This window comes from Typopeltis vanoorti, chromosome 15 (genome assembly GCF_054136105.1).
Source record: "Typopeltis vanoorti isolate ZY-2024b chromosome 15, IOZ_Tvanoo_1.0, whole genome shotgun sequence".
Taxonomy (NCBI): Eukaryota; Metazoa; Arthropoda; class Arachnida; order Uropygi; family Thelyphonidae; genus Typopeltis; species Typopeltis vanoorti.
The window spans coordinates 30,665,879-30,684,605 of NC_143563.1; the positions used below are offsets into that span (position 1 = coordinate 30,665,879).

Genomic DNA, 18,727 nt, shown 5'->3' on the forward strand with positions numbered 1-18,727 from the left:
AGGATGTTCTGCAAGTACCTGTGGTTGATGCTGTCAAACGCTTTCTCCAGGTCGGTGGAGAGAAGTGCCAGGGGGTATTTTTTCTCTTTGGCCAGTTTGATCAAGTCTCTTAACAAAAAGAGATTGAATTCCATAGATCTACCAGGGATCCCGTAGACCTGTGAGCTTGTTATTATTTTTTCGATACCGCCCTTAAGGCGCATGCAGATAATTTTTGCAAAAATCTTGTAGTCTACGTTGGTTAGGGAGATTGGACGCCAGTTATTCGACAAAGTCTGATCTCGGTCTTTCTTGGGGATAAAGATGGTGTGGCTCTTAACGAATTCCTCGGGGATGTTTCCCGAAGTGAGGAATTCGTTAAAGATGTTTATTAACGCTGCCAATGCAAATTCCCAGATAGATCTATAGAATTCTATCCCAAGTCCGTCTGGCCCTGGGGTCTTCTTTGTTTTCATCATTCTGCACGTGGCCTTTAATTCGGCTGCAGTTATCGGCCTGTCCTGCAGGGCACTAAGATGATCGGGAAAACGTGTTGCCTCCCACTCACTGAAGTCATCCATGCCCTGCCGGTCAGAGAAGATACCGATATGCTGCTGATGAAAGTGACGGAGTATTTCGTTGGTTGAGCATAAAATCTGGCCCTTCTCCTCGATCTGGTGAATCGTTTTCTCATCATTAGCCGCCACCCGTTGTTGGTTGTAGAATGCGGCGGAAGGTGTTTCCAAATTTCTGAGATAGAGTCTCGTTCGAAAATCGAGGTCTTCGACTCTACTCTGCCGCTCTTGCTGCAGCTCTTTCTACTTGCCTGATAAGATGTCCGCAGGGAACTCCGCTCCGTTCGTTTGTCCGGTACCAGCCGAGTTCCCTGTAGAGATCCCTCAGCCGTTTGCGTTGTTGGAAGGCCCTTTCGTGCCCGCATTTTTGGAACAGTTCCCTAGCCTGCCACTTGAAGCTCAGCCAGTTTTCCCAGTCCCAGTTGGTGTTTGTCCATCTCTCACAGAGGTTCTGTAGCTGGTCGCTAAAAAGACTGGTAAAGGTGGGAGGAAGTCTCCAAGGCCCTCTGGCTGTTTCCATAACCTCTGGGAGCGTGATTTTGAGTATGACCATTTTGTGGTCGGTTGTCATGTTGTGCACTGCATTGTGACGTATCCTCTGAACATATTGTTCCAAGTTTTGGGACACGTACACCCTGTCTAGTCTTGTCGCTATCTGGCCGCGGCACCACGTAGTTTCTACTTTGGAGAGGTTATTCTGCCTTCAGATATCGACGAGATCAAAATTAATACAGCATCGTTTTAAAGCGTCAATGCCGCCAGTTCCGTTGTTTGGATTCCCACCGATTTTGTCTAGACGTGTGTCTTCCACACAGTTCCAGTCTCCTGCAACTATTAGGTGTTCTGTTCCCAGGAGATAGTTTTCAAGGGCAGAGAAGAGACCAGTTCTGTGGTATGGATTGTTCGGGTCGTAAACTGCAGCCAGTCGGATGGTACGGCCACCGTACTTCCAGTCCACCATTACTAGGCGTCCTGTGGCGTCTTTTTGGACGTTGAAGAACCCCCCCCCCCCCCGCGATTGGGGGGAGAATTAGTATCCCCACCCCTCGCGAATGAGCGTCCCCGAAGCACCAGTAGCTGGTGACCGGATAGCTTCTCGAGAAGTTCTCCACATCCCAGTGCTTATAGAAATGGGTTTCTTGTATCAGGAGGATATTAATTTTGTGTGTTAACATTAGCCTCCAGACAGCGCTTTGCGCAAAGGGGTTGCGTAGTCCGTTAGTGTTTAAAGTTGCGATTTTAACTTCCATGGTGGTGTTAGAATGAGGGGGGGATGTTATCTGGTGTTTGTTTTATGAAGGCCGGTTCTGGTTCCTCGTCGGAGCTGGTTGCACTTTGAGCATCCGAGACAATGACGAGCCTGTCTGTAGAGTCCCTGTCTTCGTCAGAGTCCATTTCGTGGACTTGGGGTTGTGCCAATTGATCCATTACTGGGGGTAGGCTCTCTAACATTGTAACATCATTGTCGAGGGGCTTTGCGCCTATTGTTCGACGTTGACCTGTGGTCTCTATTTCGTCCTCCGATGACATCATGCTGCTTTGTTTCGCTTTTTTCTTTTCCTGTGATTCCGTTTCTCTTGCGCGCTTTGTTGGGGCGCTGGGTGTGACCTCTTCCTCTTTCCTGCAAGCTTCATGGTTTGCCACATTGATGCTGGTGATGTTCTGTGTGTGGTGGCTTGCCTTGGGTATCTTTGGGGTTTTCGTTTCCGTTGCTGCTTCCTTTTCAGCCTGTTGGCCGAGCTCCGGAAAATCGCTCCTTGATATTTGCTCAGGGTTCCCGATGGGCGTTGCCCTAATCGGTGTTATGGTCCCTCCTGTTGCTTCTGAGTGTGTCTTGTTCGGACATGTGTCCAATTTGTGGGTCAGAGCCCCACACTTAATACAGGGTTCTGTACAGCTTTCTATTTTATACTTTGACGATTTGCAATTTCTGCATTGTATTCGAGGGCAATCTGCCCCAAGGTGTTCCTCCGAATTACATCTAAAGCACCTTTTTTTTCACACCTGGGTAGTTCACCATTACCCTCGTTCCCCCCAAAAAAACAAAATTGGGGACTTCTTTTTTCATGTCAATCTGGATTTCAACGTTCCTGTTTTCCATCCTTTATAGTCGGCATGCTCAAGTGCTTTAATCTCATGGATTTCCCCCCATTGACTGAAGAATTTCTTGACTTCAGGTTCATTCTCTAGGTATTCTAGTGGAAACCTGGTTATTTTTAGCGTTTTGCATAGGCTCCCTACTAGAAACGGTCTGATTGTTTGCCCACAACAAATGAAACCCTCTAATAATTTCTTTCTTGTTTGTTCGCTTTTGACCACTATTTGGAATCTATTGTTCCCATAAGGTATAAAACCATATATATTTTCAGCCCCTACTGTTTCGATTAGAGCTCTCGCTAACGCCTGCTGATCTACGGGCTTCGTGAGCTCGATACCGAGCGTTCTAGTTCTAGGCAAAAAATGCGACATGGTTACCGAAATTCCTGACTACTGGGTGTAGAAAGGGGATGTAAGGGAGGGCAAAATCGAGGAACGTTGGGCGTTCCTCGCCGCAAACAAAGCGATACCAGAATAGACGGATAAAACAGTCAATAAAAAGAAAAAAAAGGTCTTACCAAAGCTGGGGTACTACTGTGGAATCTGAGCATGGAGCTCTCTTTTCGGGCCGTTGAAACTGGATCTTCTTGAGAGGTAGACGTCTGCCTTCGGCCGGAGCTTTCTCGGGGGTCCTCGGGAACTGTCTCTGGAATCCGCTGCGTTCTGTCGATGTCGATATTGAGGTCTCTTCAGTGGGAGCCAGGCCCAGGTGGAGATACCAGGCAGAAGCATTTGCAGGTCATCTCTACCTATAGGATTTGCCAAATGGTGTGCCACCCTTTTTTAATAAATTACTCTGGATTTAGAGAAAGATGTTGAAAGTTTATTTTTCACTTGGTTAGTATAATAAAATTAGTTTAATCCTTTATCTAAGTGTGAGCAAACAAAGTTTGCACCTGAAAGTATCTTCAGGACTGGGGTAAGGTGGTACGACACCAGGGCAACTCGTTGCAAAGGTGGAGCAAGCTACCAACTCTCCTATCTCAGTATCTCCTATAATGCAAAACATATCTCCTTGCGGATATGTCTAATGTTATGCATTAAGGGAAGGGCCACTACCCAGACTAGTTTCGACCTTTATTGAGGTCTCTTCAGTGGGAGTTAGTATTTTATTATACTAACCAGGTGAAAAATAAACTTTCAACATCTTTCTCTAAATCCAGAGTAATTTATTAAAAAAGGGTTGCACACCATTTGGCAAATCCTATAGGTAGAGATGACCTGCAAATGCTTCTGCCTGGTATCTCCACCTGGGCCTGGCTCCCACTGAAGAGACCTCAATAAAGGTCGAAACTAGTCTGGGTAGTGGCCTTTCCCTTAATGCATAACATTAGACATACCGCAAGGAGATGTGTTTTGCATCATAGGAGATACTGAGATAGGAGTGTTGGTAGCTTGCTCCACCTTTGCTACGAGTTGCCCTGGTGTCGTACCACCTTACCCCAGTCCTGAAGATACTTTCAGGTGCAAACTTTGTTTGCTCACACTTGGATAAAGGATTAAACTAATTTTATTATACTAACCAAGTGAAAAATAAACTTTAAACTTTCAACTTGTAAAGCATTTGTATGTCATAATGCTGGTTTTCAAAACCATGCCTTTTTCCCAACCTTCAGTAAATGATATTTTTACTTATTAATTATAGAAATAAAATTCTTTCCATTGCTTTTCTGTTTCAAGTAACCGGATGCCAAATGCTTTATATGATATATTCCAAATACAAAGGACAAGAAAATTGGACAAGACACCAATGGCCTTATGTACTCTTTCAGATGAGAATCGTTTTAGTCTTTCCTCAGATTCTATATGACACTTGATCTGGCATGAAAGTGGTATTACCTACCATTGCATGAATGTGGATATTTAATGTTTTTGAAAGGGATAGATATGGTAGTACTGGAGTCATTATGCACAACAGATACACTGAGCTACAAGTGCTGGAAAAAGGGACTATTACTGGTGAACAATGTTACAATGAAGTTCTTCAACATCACATTCAGTTGTTCTGTGTTCATTTTTATGGATGGATGACAGTGTCACACCACATCATACTTCTGAAGAATATGCATATTAATCAACTCAAGTGGCTAGCATGCTCCCCAGATCTCAACCCCATAGAACACATTTGGGATGCAATAGGGGAATGCATTGCTGCTCGAAATTCTCCTCCAGAAAATAGACAAGGCCTTATCCTTGCTCTGAAGGAGGAGTGGGCCAGTTTGCCTCAAGAACTCCTGAATTACTTGGTGCTAAGTATGGTATGACATTGTGAGAGCTGCAATGCAATTCAGGTGTACATGTTCCATACTGAAAGGTCTCTCTGCATAGTTTTCTGTAAGCACTACATTAATTCCCTAACTCTTTTGAAAATTTGTAACTTTTGCCAAAAACGTAAATTTAATTTGTGCGAAATTTATAACACATTTTTTGTGTAATATAATTTATTAGTATGGTGGCAGTAATTTCCAAATTATGTCCAAATTTGGCTGTAGTCATGAAAATTTTTTCATATACAGGTAAAAATGTAGTTCATCCTTAGCTCTTGGACACCATTCATTTTGATGACAAAATCAAAGAATTCAATCAGATGAAGTAACATGTATATTGGCACGGAATCCAAAAATTCTGTTAGACTACTAATAATTAATCTGTGTCAACCCAAAATGAAAGAAATTTTTCTGTTTCAGATTTATTTGTAACTAAACAAACATCCAGGCTTTTCATCTATGCAATCAAGGCTTTATAATTTTTTAAGTTCTCTTTTATCCTCAGCATTAGTACCTAATTACAATTTCTTTTGTCTCAAACTTAGTGTTGTTTCAACAAATATATGTTACCTATCTATATACAGGCAGTCCCTGGGTTATGAACGAGATACGTTCCTGAGAGCTTATTTAAGTCGGATTTGTATGTATCTCAGATTCCTGATGAACAGAGCATGTGAGGAAATAATAATAATAATAATACTATAATGGCTTATATGTGGCAATAATAATACAGTGTAATACTGTAATAATAATGATGATAATACCCCTGTACTATAATAATAAGTTACAGAAATTATTGTGCTCTTTCTTTTAATTGAAACAAACAGAACATAAAAACAAACTCATACAAAACGTTTAAATAGAGATGAGAAAAATTTTGAAAAATAATATTAAAGGTTTCATCAAATGTCTTGCTTACTGGAAGGAGCATTTCTGAAGCAAGACAGTAGGCTAACATTAATCGGAAGATGATGATGATGGAGATAGTGCTAGAGTGGATGGACCTGGTGCTGGAGAATCAGGATTTGTTTTTTGGAGGAGGGGAGCTTACCACCGAAGTTGGTTTCTTGAAAAAGATATCTAGAGTTGTTTGCACAGCCTTTTTCTTTTTTTCATCATAAATGGCCTTGTAGCAGCTGATGTTCTCACTAATTGCACGGTAAACCACTGAAAGTTGGGATCTTGCTCCTCAAGCTTAGCAAATCCTGCTTCAATGAGACGAAAGACTTCAGCTAATTCTTTTGTCGAGAACTTTCTTCTCTTTGGTCTTCTGATTCTTGTGTTTCTATCAGCTGCTTCTCTATCTCCATAAGGTCTTCATTAGTTAATTCTTGTGAATGGGACTCCACTAAGTCAATGACATTTTCATTGATAGTGCAGTGTTCACCACAGCTTTTCTGTCTTCGGCGATGTCTTCTGTCAAGTCACAAAAATCATCACAGAATTGAGGGCATAGTTTGTTTCCACATCCCTTTAATTGTTGATTGTTTCACTTCATTCCAAGAATTAGCAATGTTTTTGATGGCTTCATGGATGTTATAATTCTTTCAGAACTCTGTCAAGGTCATCACATCATCTTCTGTAGCCCTGACTGCTTGTGGGAATATATGCTGTAAGTAATAAGCATTAAATGCAGAAATGACTCCCTGGTCTATTGGCTGTAGTAATGATGTAGTGTTGGGTGGTAAAAAATGCAACCTTTATTTTAGGATGAAGTTTATCTAAAGATGTTGGATGTCCAGGAGCATTGTCCAGCACAAGCAAAATTTTAAAGGGAATTTTTTTACGAACAATAACGTTCCACAGCAGGAATAAAACAGTTCAAGAACCAATCTTCAAACATGGCAAGTGTGACCCAAACCCTTAAATTTGACTTCCAAATAACCGGAAGAGCTGCTTTAATAATGTTGCGAAGTGTCAGTTTGTTACATGCACGAAAGAAACTAGTTCCCGAATTATTAATTATCCTTATGGGGAGCCTGGTCATAAGTACGGAACGTTGTAAGTCATGTCATCTGTAACCCAGGGACCGCCTGTACTGTACTAATACTCATACATTATTATTATAGTGGTTTATTACTAGAGTAAACATAAAAAGTTTTATTTAAGAAAAACCAAATATTGAATCAATAAAATTAAATTTTTGGTGATTCTCAGGAATTTAGAAACTCTACTTGTGTAGAGTTTCTAAATTTAGAAACTCTACTTGCAAACTTTTCTGGGTGCAGAGTCTATCTAAGTACTGTTCATATGGAACAGGGAAAAAAATAATAAGCTTATGTATCTTCTTATTTTTTCTCTGATATGACTTTCAAAACTATTAGATAAAATTATGCATTTTATGAACCCTAAACTCTTGTTGTAATAGTATCTGTGGAATGCTGTGTCAGCACAATGGATTAATGTTTTGATTATATCAAACTTTTGTCTAGAATGATGGGGAGATTTTGTCAATACATTTTTCTGTATGGATTTCATTTTACAAGCAGGGAACTGAAGATTGCCATGATTTGGTCTCTAAATTTACTTTCTAAAATAAATACAATTTCTTAAATGAACTGCAGTCTCTGTTGGATAGAGTTGATTTCATATAGAAATGTTTATGATTCTATTTGAAATAAACTAATCAGTCTCTTCCAGCATTAAATATAAAAAAGACACCAGTATCTCCTCTCATTTTATTACTAAAGATTAAGCTACAGCTACACTTGAGTATATGATTATCCACTTCCCCATAGCATATATTACTGCATAATCATAGCTTTTAATGCATGCAACTTGTGTATCCCATAATTATCAGTGTACTTTCTCAGAGAGAAAGTACACTGGTCATTATGGGATACACAAGTTGATATGAAGCCAACTGCTTCTATGTATAAGTAGCCTAGTTGTAAAGATATTTAATGTGCAAACTTTTATTTATTATCTCTTGGGTAAAATAAGGATTAAAACAAGAATATAATTTATTTCCAACACCAACTGCAGAGTTTAAGGATCAAGATCCATCACATATGATATGTGTCTAGACAGAAAGTTGACAATCCAGTTGCAGAAGTCAGAAGATGGACCATAAGATGGGAGCTTACTTAATAGATATTTGTGCCAAATATGCACACTTGGCCTGGCTTTAGAGATATCAAGAGAATACTTGAATTTCTCTAAACTTCTCTGTGGCATTTATCCAAAAATAGGTGGCATACTCAAATTTCATCAGTTATCTTGTTCAGGAGTGATTAATTCTCATGAAAATATCATATATAACTTGATAAGAAATGAAGATATCGATGTACTTCACATCTTAAGTTTGTATGTATATACAATAATCATCAACATTTGAATGTCTGTGGTTTTAAAAGTATTCTGTTAATAACAGTAGCATTCTTCAGTTTCATTTTATCACATACCATATCAGTTTAAAAATAAATTATATAAATAATATAGCTATTGTCAGTAGCAATTAGAAAATAGATTTAATCAGTAAAAATAGGTTTCATATAATCTAGATAGATATTTCAGTTTTCGTATATTATTTTTATCTTGCAGTGTTCTATTTTTATTTATTTATTTTATGACAGGCATTAGTTAAGCGTAGTCCTCAAAGTGTAACAGACAACACTGCAACAACTGCTGCCCCAGCAACCTTTCCTTTCTCTTCAGATACTATACTTCCAAGTTCACTTAGACGAAGACAATCATCTCCTACACCTGGTAGTGGAAATGCTTCAAATCCTGAACGTTCTGGAATGCAGGTGGTAACTGATAGCAAAAAGACAGCTGATGAGACACTGAAATTGAAACAGACCATGGCAAAACAACTTGAGGTATGATTATGTTTATTAAAAATATTCAGTGTATTTTGATTATTTTTAGTGCATAATAAGATTATATAAAAAAGGCTTTATGAGAATCATTTTAAAAAAAAAAAACGAAAGTTGTTTCATATCTAGTTCAGATCACTTTTCTGCCACTTCACTTGAATGCCTTTAACCCAATAATTTAACCATCCACAACAAGCATGTTTAACATTGTTGTAATTTCTGTGAAACTTCATATTCATATATTTAGAATGAATATGAAATGTCATTGATATAATGTAATAACTAAAATAATTTAATTATTACTTCCTCCATTTCACTGAAATCAAATTACATGAGTAAGTCAAAAAAAACTGTTGAGGGAAAAAGGCAAAACCTTACAATCTTTAAAATAAGCCATCTAGTGCATTTGATTGGACTCTCAGTGAGCAGTCTTTGGACTGAAGTAAAGTGGGTTTTTTTTTTTTCTCTCCAAAGGAATCTGAGATATCAGTATCATGACCATCAGAGAAAGTGATGGAATCAGTAGAATAGCAGAAGTGGTGTAGTCTTTATGCTTTGTAGTTGTAATGTCAGATTAGCCATAATAAGCAAAATTAAAACTGCATGATACTTAGGATCAGGAAATCTGAGAGTTTTGGCTGATCGTTAAGAAAGCTTTACTGTGTTAAAGTTTGGAAAGAGGAAGGGATTACGTGAAGTTATAGCTAATTGGCTAAGAAGGTGTAGCTTGTGTGGTTAAGTTCAGTAGTGAGAATGAGCATTCCTTATCTACTCTGCCATACATTTCCCTGTAATCTTGTTTATAATGGACAAACACCTGACTGATTAGTTGAATGTACCGCCTACCCACTCTTTAACCAACAGGTTGTGGGTACAGATCTTGCTATACACACTGATATTGTGAAAGTCCTCAAGCCTGTATAGCTTGAAATAATCTCATACGTGGTCTAAAGAATCATGTCGGAGGTTTAATGGAGTTATTGACAACACTAAGAAAGGATTAAAAACTAATTTTAATGCTTTCAGTATTTCGTAACAGTCACTGAGACATCTTCAAGGAGTACAAATAACACTCGTAACGCACACAAAGACAACACTCAGTGAAACACATAGCTAGGTGGTGCACCCTCTATGGGTGTTTCTAAGCAGACTGGGATATAAATTGGAACCTCTGACGATTAATGTTTCAAAACATTTGGGAGGATTTTGCACCTGTATTTGTTTAAATTTGAGTGATTTCTGATTGCTGCTGCAGATTCCAAAAATAGTCTTTCTTTTTTAAATTTACTGTGATGGAGCACGGTGATTTTCTTCCAGAAGTTCCTGTGAGTGGTATGATGTTGTTGTAAGAGCTTCATTGCAGTTTGGGTGGACATATTCCATACTGAAATCTTTCTGTATGGAATATGTCATAGTTTTCTGTAAGCACTGTATATTAATTCCTTAACTACATCCTCAGGAAATTTATAACACATTTTTGGTGTAATATAATTTGATAGTATGCTGGCAATAAATTTATGTCCACATTTGGCTGTAATCATGGAAATTTTTTCATATACAAGTAAAAATGTAGTATACATTTGGACACCAGTGTAGTTTACTCTCATCCACTAGAGCAAACTAACAAAAGGTACCAACTGAAATTCCAGCATCACTGCTATGTAGGTGGAAACTCACTCTTAATATACTGCATACACTTGCCTCAGCCTTAGTTGCTTGGGTATAATCTAAACAATCAAGCAGTTAATCAGTCCAAAATTGATTTTTGAAAAGAAATAAAAGCACTAAGAAGATGTAAGAGATGCACAATGGTTGCTGAGTTGCTTTTGGTTTTTAAGAATGAACTCCATTATTTCAATCATTAATATTTATTAACCACATTAATAAGTGTTTCTTTTTAAAAGTGATACTGCATAGCAGAACTAGATAGTAGTCTAGTTCTGGCAGCTTGCTTGCATCATGAAAACACCATTCAGTCATAGTACTTCCACAGTCAAAGCATAGTGTATTTGATATGCAAAGTTTTTTCTTAAGGGAATTTTGATGATTCAAAGAAATTTTCTCAGTTGCATAACTGCTATCACTAGATCTAACACTCTCAAACCTTGAGTTCCTCCATTGCATGCTGCCTCAATTATATCATGGCAGCTATATGAATTCCATTTCCATGGTCTTATTAGTTGTTAGATTCTAGTTTAGCAAAAAATAAATAAATTCTCAGAAAAAATGTCAAAAAAAAATAAACTATAAAAAATAAGAAAATTTACAAAACTTTTATCCTTTATTGGAGTCTAAACTCCAAAAACACTTCATCAATTTTTCCAACATCTGAGACATTAGTACAAACATTAATATTATTCACCACCACTTAACAGGCATTAAAAAATAATAATAAAAAAAAAAAAAACTGCTGTTCCTGTGTGCACCCAAATTTGCATCCTCCACAATTATACCCACCTTAGCTATTCTAACTACATCTTGCATGATTGGTCCACAAAAAAGGAAGAAATGTGCATGCTTTTATCAAATCAGACATTCCTTGCAAAAGGCCATCAAACCTGGAATTCCTGCATTTCAATCTTACCTGTTTAAGATTTCTTTACCTCACTTAATAGCTTTCATTTGCTGCCTTTGCTACTCAAATTCAGGTAGCATGCTGCTCTTTTTGACTGCTTATCTCTAAAAACTGATTTCATGCATTATGGGTAACCAAACTGTGAAATCATTTTCCTAGGAGACTTTAATGTTCACAACACAAACCTGCTCTTTTTCCCCAACTTCACAGATCTAATCAGAAGGAAAGCCAAAACATTTGTTGTCAGTCATGCTGTAACAAATAATTAACCTGCCAACCAGAATTCCAGATAATTCTCAACATTCTTCCAACATTCTGTGCCATCTCTTAACCAGTTCTCCCTCCAAATACACTGTAGATAGTTGGTCTTCTCTTCTATAGATCAATTTCCTCACAGTCAATCTCAGCTTCATGCCCTATCATGTGAATCAAGAAGACCTTCAGGATTTCTGCATACTTTTTTCAAAGTAAGATTACTGTTTTTGCTCTCATGATCCAAACTCCTGCTTTGAAGTAATTACTAAAATAATGCTTAATGGAACGATATTCATTTTCCACTCCACTTCCTTTCCCCACTCCCCACACACAAACTTCTATCCATGCCTAAGTTCTCTAAAAAATGTGCCTTTATGCTCCATGATAAATTATAACATATGTTCAGTAGCTCAAGTAAAAAAAAAAATCCTGCTTTTCAGCTTATACTACTAGCCTAGTAACAGTCACCGGTCTGATGTGAGCTTAAAATATATTTCTCTCTCTCTCTCTCTATGCATGTACACACACACACACACACACGTGTGTGTATTCAAGGCAGACTTTGTAAAGTAAAATACAATAAGCTTGCCTCCTGCTCAGCTGGCTGTAAACCCTTCTGGTCCCTCATTAAGTCAATTAAGCATAACTGCCTCTCTCTCTCTCATCCTAATGATATCCTGGTAACATTGCCCAAAGATGAAGGGAGACCTCTTGACATTTTTTTCCTTTTGTTTTTGTTTAGACGACCAAGGCAAATCACCTCCTGAAATACCACAAACTGCTTGCCTCATGCCTCTAATGTTTTGCTTTGTAAAGCGCATTACAAAATCCTCATTAGTACACACAAATCAGTCTCCTGGTCCAGATGGTATTCCTGCAGCTGTGCTCAAAACGTTTTGGTGTGTTGAGGGGGAAAAGACCCATTCAGTCCATTGTTATTGCCTTGACACCTCCCCCCCCATACATACTACTATACTCGCACTACCTCCAGGCATGAACTGTCAGAGTAAGCGGTAGCAGGATTATATGAGATGGTGTTTCCCCAGGTGATGAAAGTCATCTACACCTTGGGGGATCTAATTAGCATTTCCTCCAATTAAGAGGAGATTACATTTATAGTGCTGGCACTTGCCAGGGTTGCCTGAGCCCTATTTATGGAAACAGGCCATATTGTAAGCAGATATTGTTGGCTTCTCTCAGAGAAGTTATATGTTGTGCATCACCAGACCAGTAGTGTCCCAGTTATATTAACTTTGACTAGTTCTTCCAAGTTACCATTTTTGCTTTTATTTATCTATTACTTTAAAATAAATACATTCAGTATTCTTTCAATTTCACATTAATTGGCACATTTATATTTTTATTCACTTTATTTCTTAATTTATGCCTTTTTTTTCCCCCAGCAATCTAGAGATGTGTTAATAAACTATTTGGTAAGTACAGATTAATATGTTGCATTTTTTATTAAAAAAACTTATGCAAATATAGTTGCCTGCAAGGTGTATATTAAAATGATTTAATTACAGAATTTTCAGTGCATAAAAATTTAGGTTATAACATGCTTTAAATACTAAAAATTTAGTACCGATGACCTCTTTATCATGAAAAGTGAAAATAAAAAAATCAGAATCCAAGTTCCAAATTAGGATCACATTATTGCAGACACAGTTAACTTCACATTATATGAATACAATTAAGTTTACATTATTACTAGCTCCTATCAACAGTTTATGATTCAAATTAATCCGATCTTTTGTCAATCTTCAATATTGTCAGATCTTGATCTTTTCTGAGCATCCAACACCTGTTTCAATAATTTTCCTCTTCTATTGTGTGTAAGTAGCCATATCATCTTAGATTCATGCTAACAACAAATGCTTATGATGTCAGTTTTTTTGATATCTTCATTTTTAAAGTGATTCTGCAAGTGATGCCTTCTGTTCACTTGATGACGCATAGTGGTAGGTTACTGTAACATGTCTCTATAAGAAAAGTTATAATTTGCTTTTTTATTTAGCAATATTATGTTAATTTTTGGTGGTTTATTACTTATAAACTAAGTCATTATATGTAATTCAGCATGCACTGTGTGACTTGTGTTTTTTGTTAAGCTTTAGTAACAATAATAATAGTAACAAGACATTTCATGGAATTCAGTACGAGGGACTTCATAAGATGCAGTGTGTGTGTGTGTGTGTAATGTATCTGTTATGCAAAGTAAGGAATTCATGAACAATAAGTGAAAATCATGGAGGTTTCTTGGTAGTGATCTGTGATTGAGTATGAGAAGTGTTCATTTCAGAAGAGGAGATTGGAGATAACACTGTGATGAACGATTGTGAAAATGCGAGTGTTGTTGAGAATGAAGAGATGAATACAGAAATGAATGAAGCCATTCATATTAGTGCTTCATGGTATAAACAACATGAAAAGAACAAAATAATAGTACTGCTGCATTAAATTGCCAAATATATGGGAGACAATCATATTGCTTGACTTCAGTGAATTAATCTCCTTTTTATCTGGTCACCTGAAGAGTAGTACCATGATAGGACACCAGTGTTGTATTTCACTTATAGTATAAATTGTTTCTTCAACTACATAGTTGAGTGCTTCGTGTTTTATGATAGTTTAACTTTCTCTGAGGATGCATGGTAGAAATCCAGTGAAATTTTAACTACTGAATAAAATTGATTGTTGTCTTCTGGTGTTTATAGTGAGAAGCAATGTTATAAATACTTACCGACATCTAAGCCTTTCGTTATGTTTAAATGAAGCTGAATGAAGTATGAATGGTGAATTAGTAGAAAAAAGAAAAAAGTGTCCGCATGGTTATCCAAGTGGCTATGTGCTTTGCAACTAATGCCCAGGAAAGGAATGTTCTGGGTTTGATTCCCATTGTCGACGTGAGGAGCTTAGGATCTTTCTCATACATAGCCAAGTTAGCTGGTCTTGTGTGGACTGCAGGGTTTTTCTCCCCAGTTCATGGGGTCGGTTTGCCTGCTAGCAGGCAAACCGACCCTATGAACACATGCGTCTACAGACATAGGACACACTGGGAGGCATCAGACTAGCCACCTTATCCTTGGGAAGGGTACGGCTTGAAAGGGCTTAGGATAGCTCCATAACAGGCCAATAGGCCTAATACGAAAAAGGAAGAAGAAGAAAAAAAGTGATGAAAGATAAGCAGAATAGTGAGAGACTTTAATGAGTGAGAAAACATATATGCAGAGTCTTTCACAGGAGACAAAGCATAAGCAAGATCATTTGGAGAAGTATCTGGAAAGTATGGTGAGAGGAGAAAGTAAGGAGAGTATTATCGAATGAAAAAGACAGGGTAAAGAGATAATATTGGATGGTGATACCATGAACAGGTGTGCTTAATTTGTGCATCATAAAATTGATTTTTCTTCATGTGACAATTAAAGATATTAGTAATGTTTGTCCGATTTCCAAATGAGAAAGTAAAAGAATTAATAGTTTTGCCTGAACGAATGATTTTAAAGTGGAAAAGCATGGAATGCGAGAGAATATGAAAGAATTACTTTAAAAAATAATTATAATAAAATAAAGAATGAGAGATTTAATGAGATCCTCATTACTCTCAACAAGAGAGAGTAAAACAGGCTGAAAAGATCATAAAGCCTGAAAACAGGCTTTACGATCTTTTTCTGAATGAGATGCTCATTATAAGGTACCCTGGCTTAAGAGGTAATTCATGTCTGATAATGCCAAAGTATTACTGAGTTCGACAGAGAAAGATATAAGAAATTTTTGTTTTGTAAGAAAGTAAGCTATACATGGCAAGAAATTATATTCTTGTTTTAACCATTTATCCAAGCTTGAGCAAACAAGAATTTGTTCATATATAGAGTGTTGGTTTCACATCAGATTGCCCTAGTCTTGAATAGCAACTGTTCCCATAATGCATAGCAAAATACACACACAAAAGGAAATGTATTGTGTGTTATGTGATACTGAGACAATTTGATGCAAAGTCAATGGTCTCGATAAACAGGTAACGTCATGAAGATATTTCATGTGCAAACTTTTTTATGCAAATCCAGCCAGGAACGATTGTAAACCTCTAGTACAGCACTGTGGGTGGTCTACGATTTTCTTCAATTTTTATTGATTTTATATAAATTTTTTTAATATTTTTATTTTCTTTTATACATAATCTGGTAACTGTTCTAGAAAATAAACATGAAACTTTTCAAGCCATGTCAGTTCTCTAATGAGTGGGGTAATGGTCTTAACACTGGGTAATTCATATCCTACTTGAATACAGTCGCAAGCGTGTATACCCCCAACAGGATTAGAACTTGCAGCCTGTTAATCAAAGAGCAGATATACTAGCAATCAGGCCAGCAAATGTGCTTGTTTGCTCAAATGTGGATTAAAATAAGAATATAATTTCTTGTCAAGTATACTTTACTTGATTAAGAGAAAGCTGTGATATAAGGGATATTATATTTTCATGCAGGATACAGAGAGAGAGAAAGCAAGTGGGGTATTGCTAATGGTTGCAGAAGAATTGCAACTAGCAAAAAAAAAAAAAAAAGTTCATGTGAATTCCACTATATGGACCATATAACTAGTAAAAAGAAAACATTTATTAGCCATCATTTCTCAACTATTTTTGGATACAGACAGAGAGAGAGCAGGTCTAGTGGTGAGTTATTACTAATGATAGTAGAGGAATTGCAACCAGCAAAAAAAAAAAAAATTTCATGTGAATTCCACTCTATAGACCACATAACTACTAAAAAGAAAACTTTTTTTAGTCATCAATTCTCAACTATTTTTGTATATTATTAGTAGCTGCTTCAGGAGAGTTATAAGAGGCATGGTTAAACCTAAATGCATAAAGTGCATCATATCTGAAGTTCATGTGCTTGTGATTTTTTATAAACAAGGACCAGATTGATGCAGAGTAATTCCTTGGGTGGATGTAATTCTGAAACTTAAATTATTATAATTACGGAGTAATTATAATAATTTAAGTTTACTATAATTTAGGAGTGCCCCTGTTTAAATGGCATTGGCTATTTACTCACGGATTCTTAGGGCATTGTAGATGTAAATTTACCAAAAAGTATATGTAGCATAAGGAAGAAAAATTTACACATACCTTGTTCTGGGTGTTGCGGCTTTTCTTCTTTCTGCGATGTCCGAAAACTGTGTGTGTGTGTGGAGGGGGGGTAGGCAATTTGGGAGAATTAAAATAGAAAAACCCAGGTTTTTCTCAGTAATATATATATATATATATATATATAAGCATATATATTATATTATTATGTTATATAGGGTGGGGAAAATGTGAAAGGGTTGATTTTTCATATAGAGAGAGGGAAGGGGAAATGGGTTGACGGGGTGCAGTCCGTTTCGACTATTTCTAGTCGTCATCTGAACACATTGGGAAAGTGGATGCTAACAGAAGCACCTACCCGACCTGACATAGCATCCACTTTCCCAATGTGTTCAGATGATTTACTTCCAAAAAAAAGGCTAGTCTAGATTTTTTTTTTTTTCTTTCCTTTTCAATATCTGTGACAAGTTTAGGCATGTTCAGTCCAGATCTACTTGTTTTTCCTGCACAACATATGAGAATGAGGCAATTTTGGAAGATAAGAAAAAATCCTGAGACCTTCCATAGAAATTTCAATTCTGTGTTTGTTCTTTTTTGTCAGTTACTTGTCAAATATATATGTTTAGAGATGAGATTATTATTATTTTTTTTTTTTTCAATCTATCCTCATTTTTATGAGATTTTCTCTATAACAATTATTTCTATTTCCGAGTGTATTTATATATGCACAAGGGTTCACTCCGATTGGTGCAATGACCTTTTACTGTTTCTTTCAGAATCCAAAAAAATCACTGACTCAAGACCAAATACAAAAATTAGACATTTAATAAAACAAAAACAATATATATACATTTCAAACAAAATTACATAACTAACTGCAAAATTAATTGGATCCAAGGCCTTTTAAAATAAACTTACACTTAAAATATCACCCATTTTCTAACTCATTCTATTACTGATTTGTTTAACATATACTTCATCACATCCACTAGACCAGGGATTCTCAACCTATGGTACGCATACCACTGGTGGTACGTGAGCCACTGCCTTACTGGTACATCTAATATCTTGAATTAAATATAGTGGTATGCCACTGGAAAAGGTTGAGAACCCCTGCACTAGACCATTTTGTTATTGTGTAAACACTTTGTTTACACAATAACAAAATATTCATAGCCAGTTTCTCTGTTAAGACCCTTTTTTGAAAATAAAAGACTCTCTTCTTCTTTTTCATAGGATTCTTTCTCATTACTCTCATGTGCACACATTACTTCTTCCTGACTCTGAAGTGTAGATATTCTGAATTCACCAAAGTACAAATTTTTGTACCAGCAAAAGGTTTCTTCTACTGCTTTATCTAAGTTGATAAATTCTGTCTCCTTTTCCAGTAGAAATAACAGTTAGATCTGGCGTCCTTAAGACAGATGAAATTTTCCAATCAGCGTTTCCTCGAGCATTCCTTTAGAACGTCAATGGCAATATCTTCTTTTATTTACCAATACTTATTGACAGTCTTAACTCCTCCACTTTAAAAACTCGCAGTTCTACTATTCCCTTTTCGGAATCAACTATTAATCTTCCAATCAGCGTTTCCTCGAACATTCCTTTAGAACGTCAATTGTAATATCTTCTTTTATTTACCAATACTTATTGACAGTCATCATCATCAAATTCCTGCCATGTACCCTCAAAGGGTGTACAGGATATGATAGTACTACATGAAAAAAATTACGTCATTACTAACTTCCCATCTAAATTTTCCTCCAAATCAGTCTGTTACTTGTCAAGACTCCAACATTATCAGATATCTTATATTTCTATCGTCTAAGGCACTTCTCCCACTTTAAAAACTCACAGTTGTACGATTCCTTTTTTGGAATATACTATTAAATTTCCTCTGACTGTCACATAAAAAAAAACTTAATTTCCTCAGAACCCAAAAATATCTGCTGGCCTACGTTCTCTTTTCTTCCCAAACACTCTCTTGTTGTTTCCGTTACCTTGATACTGAACGCTCTCTCTGTCAGCTGTCAATCACCCATCACACTCCTCAGTGAGCATGCGCACTC

General features: G+C 36.8%; 1 protein-coding gene across 3 annotated transcripts in view; it reads left to right on the forward strand.

Moving 5' to 3' along the window:
* The window catches only part of poe (E3 ubiquitin-protein ligase-like protein poe), an 801,929-nt gene that overhangs the window by 423,817 nt on the left and 359,385 nt on the right, over nucleotides 1-18,727 (forward strand). For 2 of the 3 annotated variants that reach the window (XM_090405892.1, XM_090405894.1), the window contains exons 35-36: nucleotides 8,494-8,739; nucleotides 12,970-12,999. In XM_090405892.1, the coding sequence (XP_090262018.1) occupies nucleotides 8,494-8,739; nucleotides 12,970-12,999 (276 nt within the window). The remainder of the gene's footprint in view (nucleotides 1-8,493; nucleotides 8,740-12,969; nucleotides 13,000-18,727) is intronic. The other variant, XM_090405895.1, reaches the window with a different exon arrangement.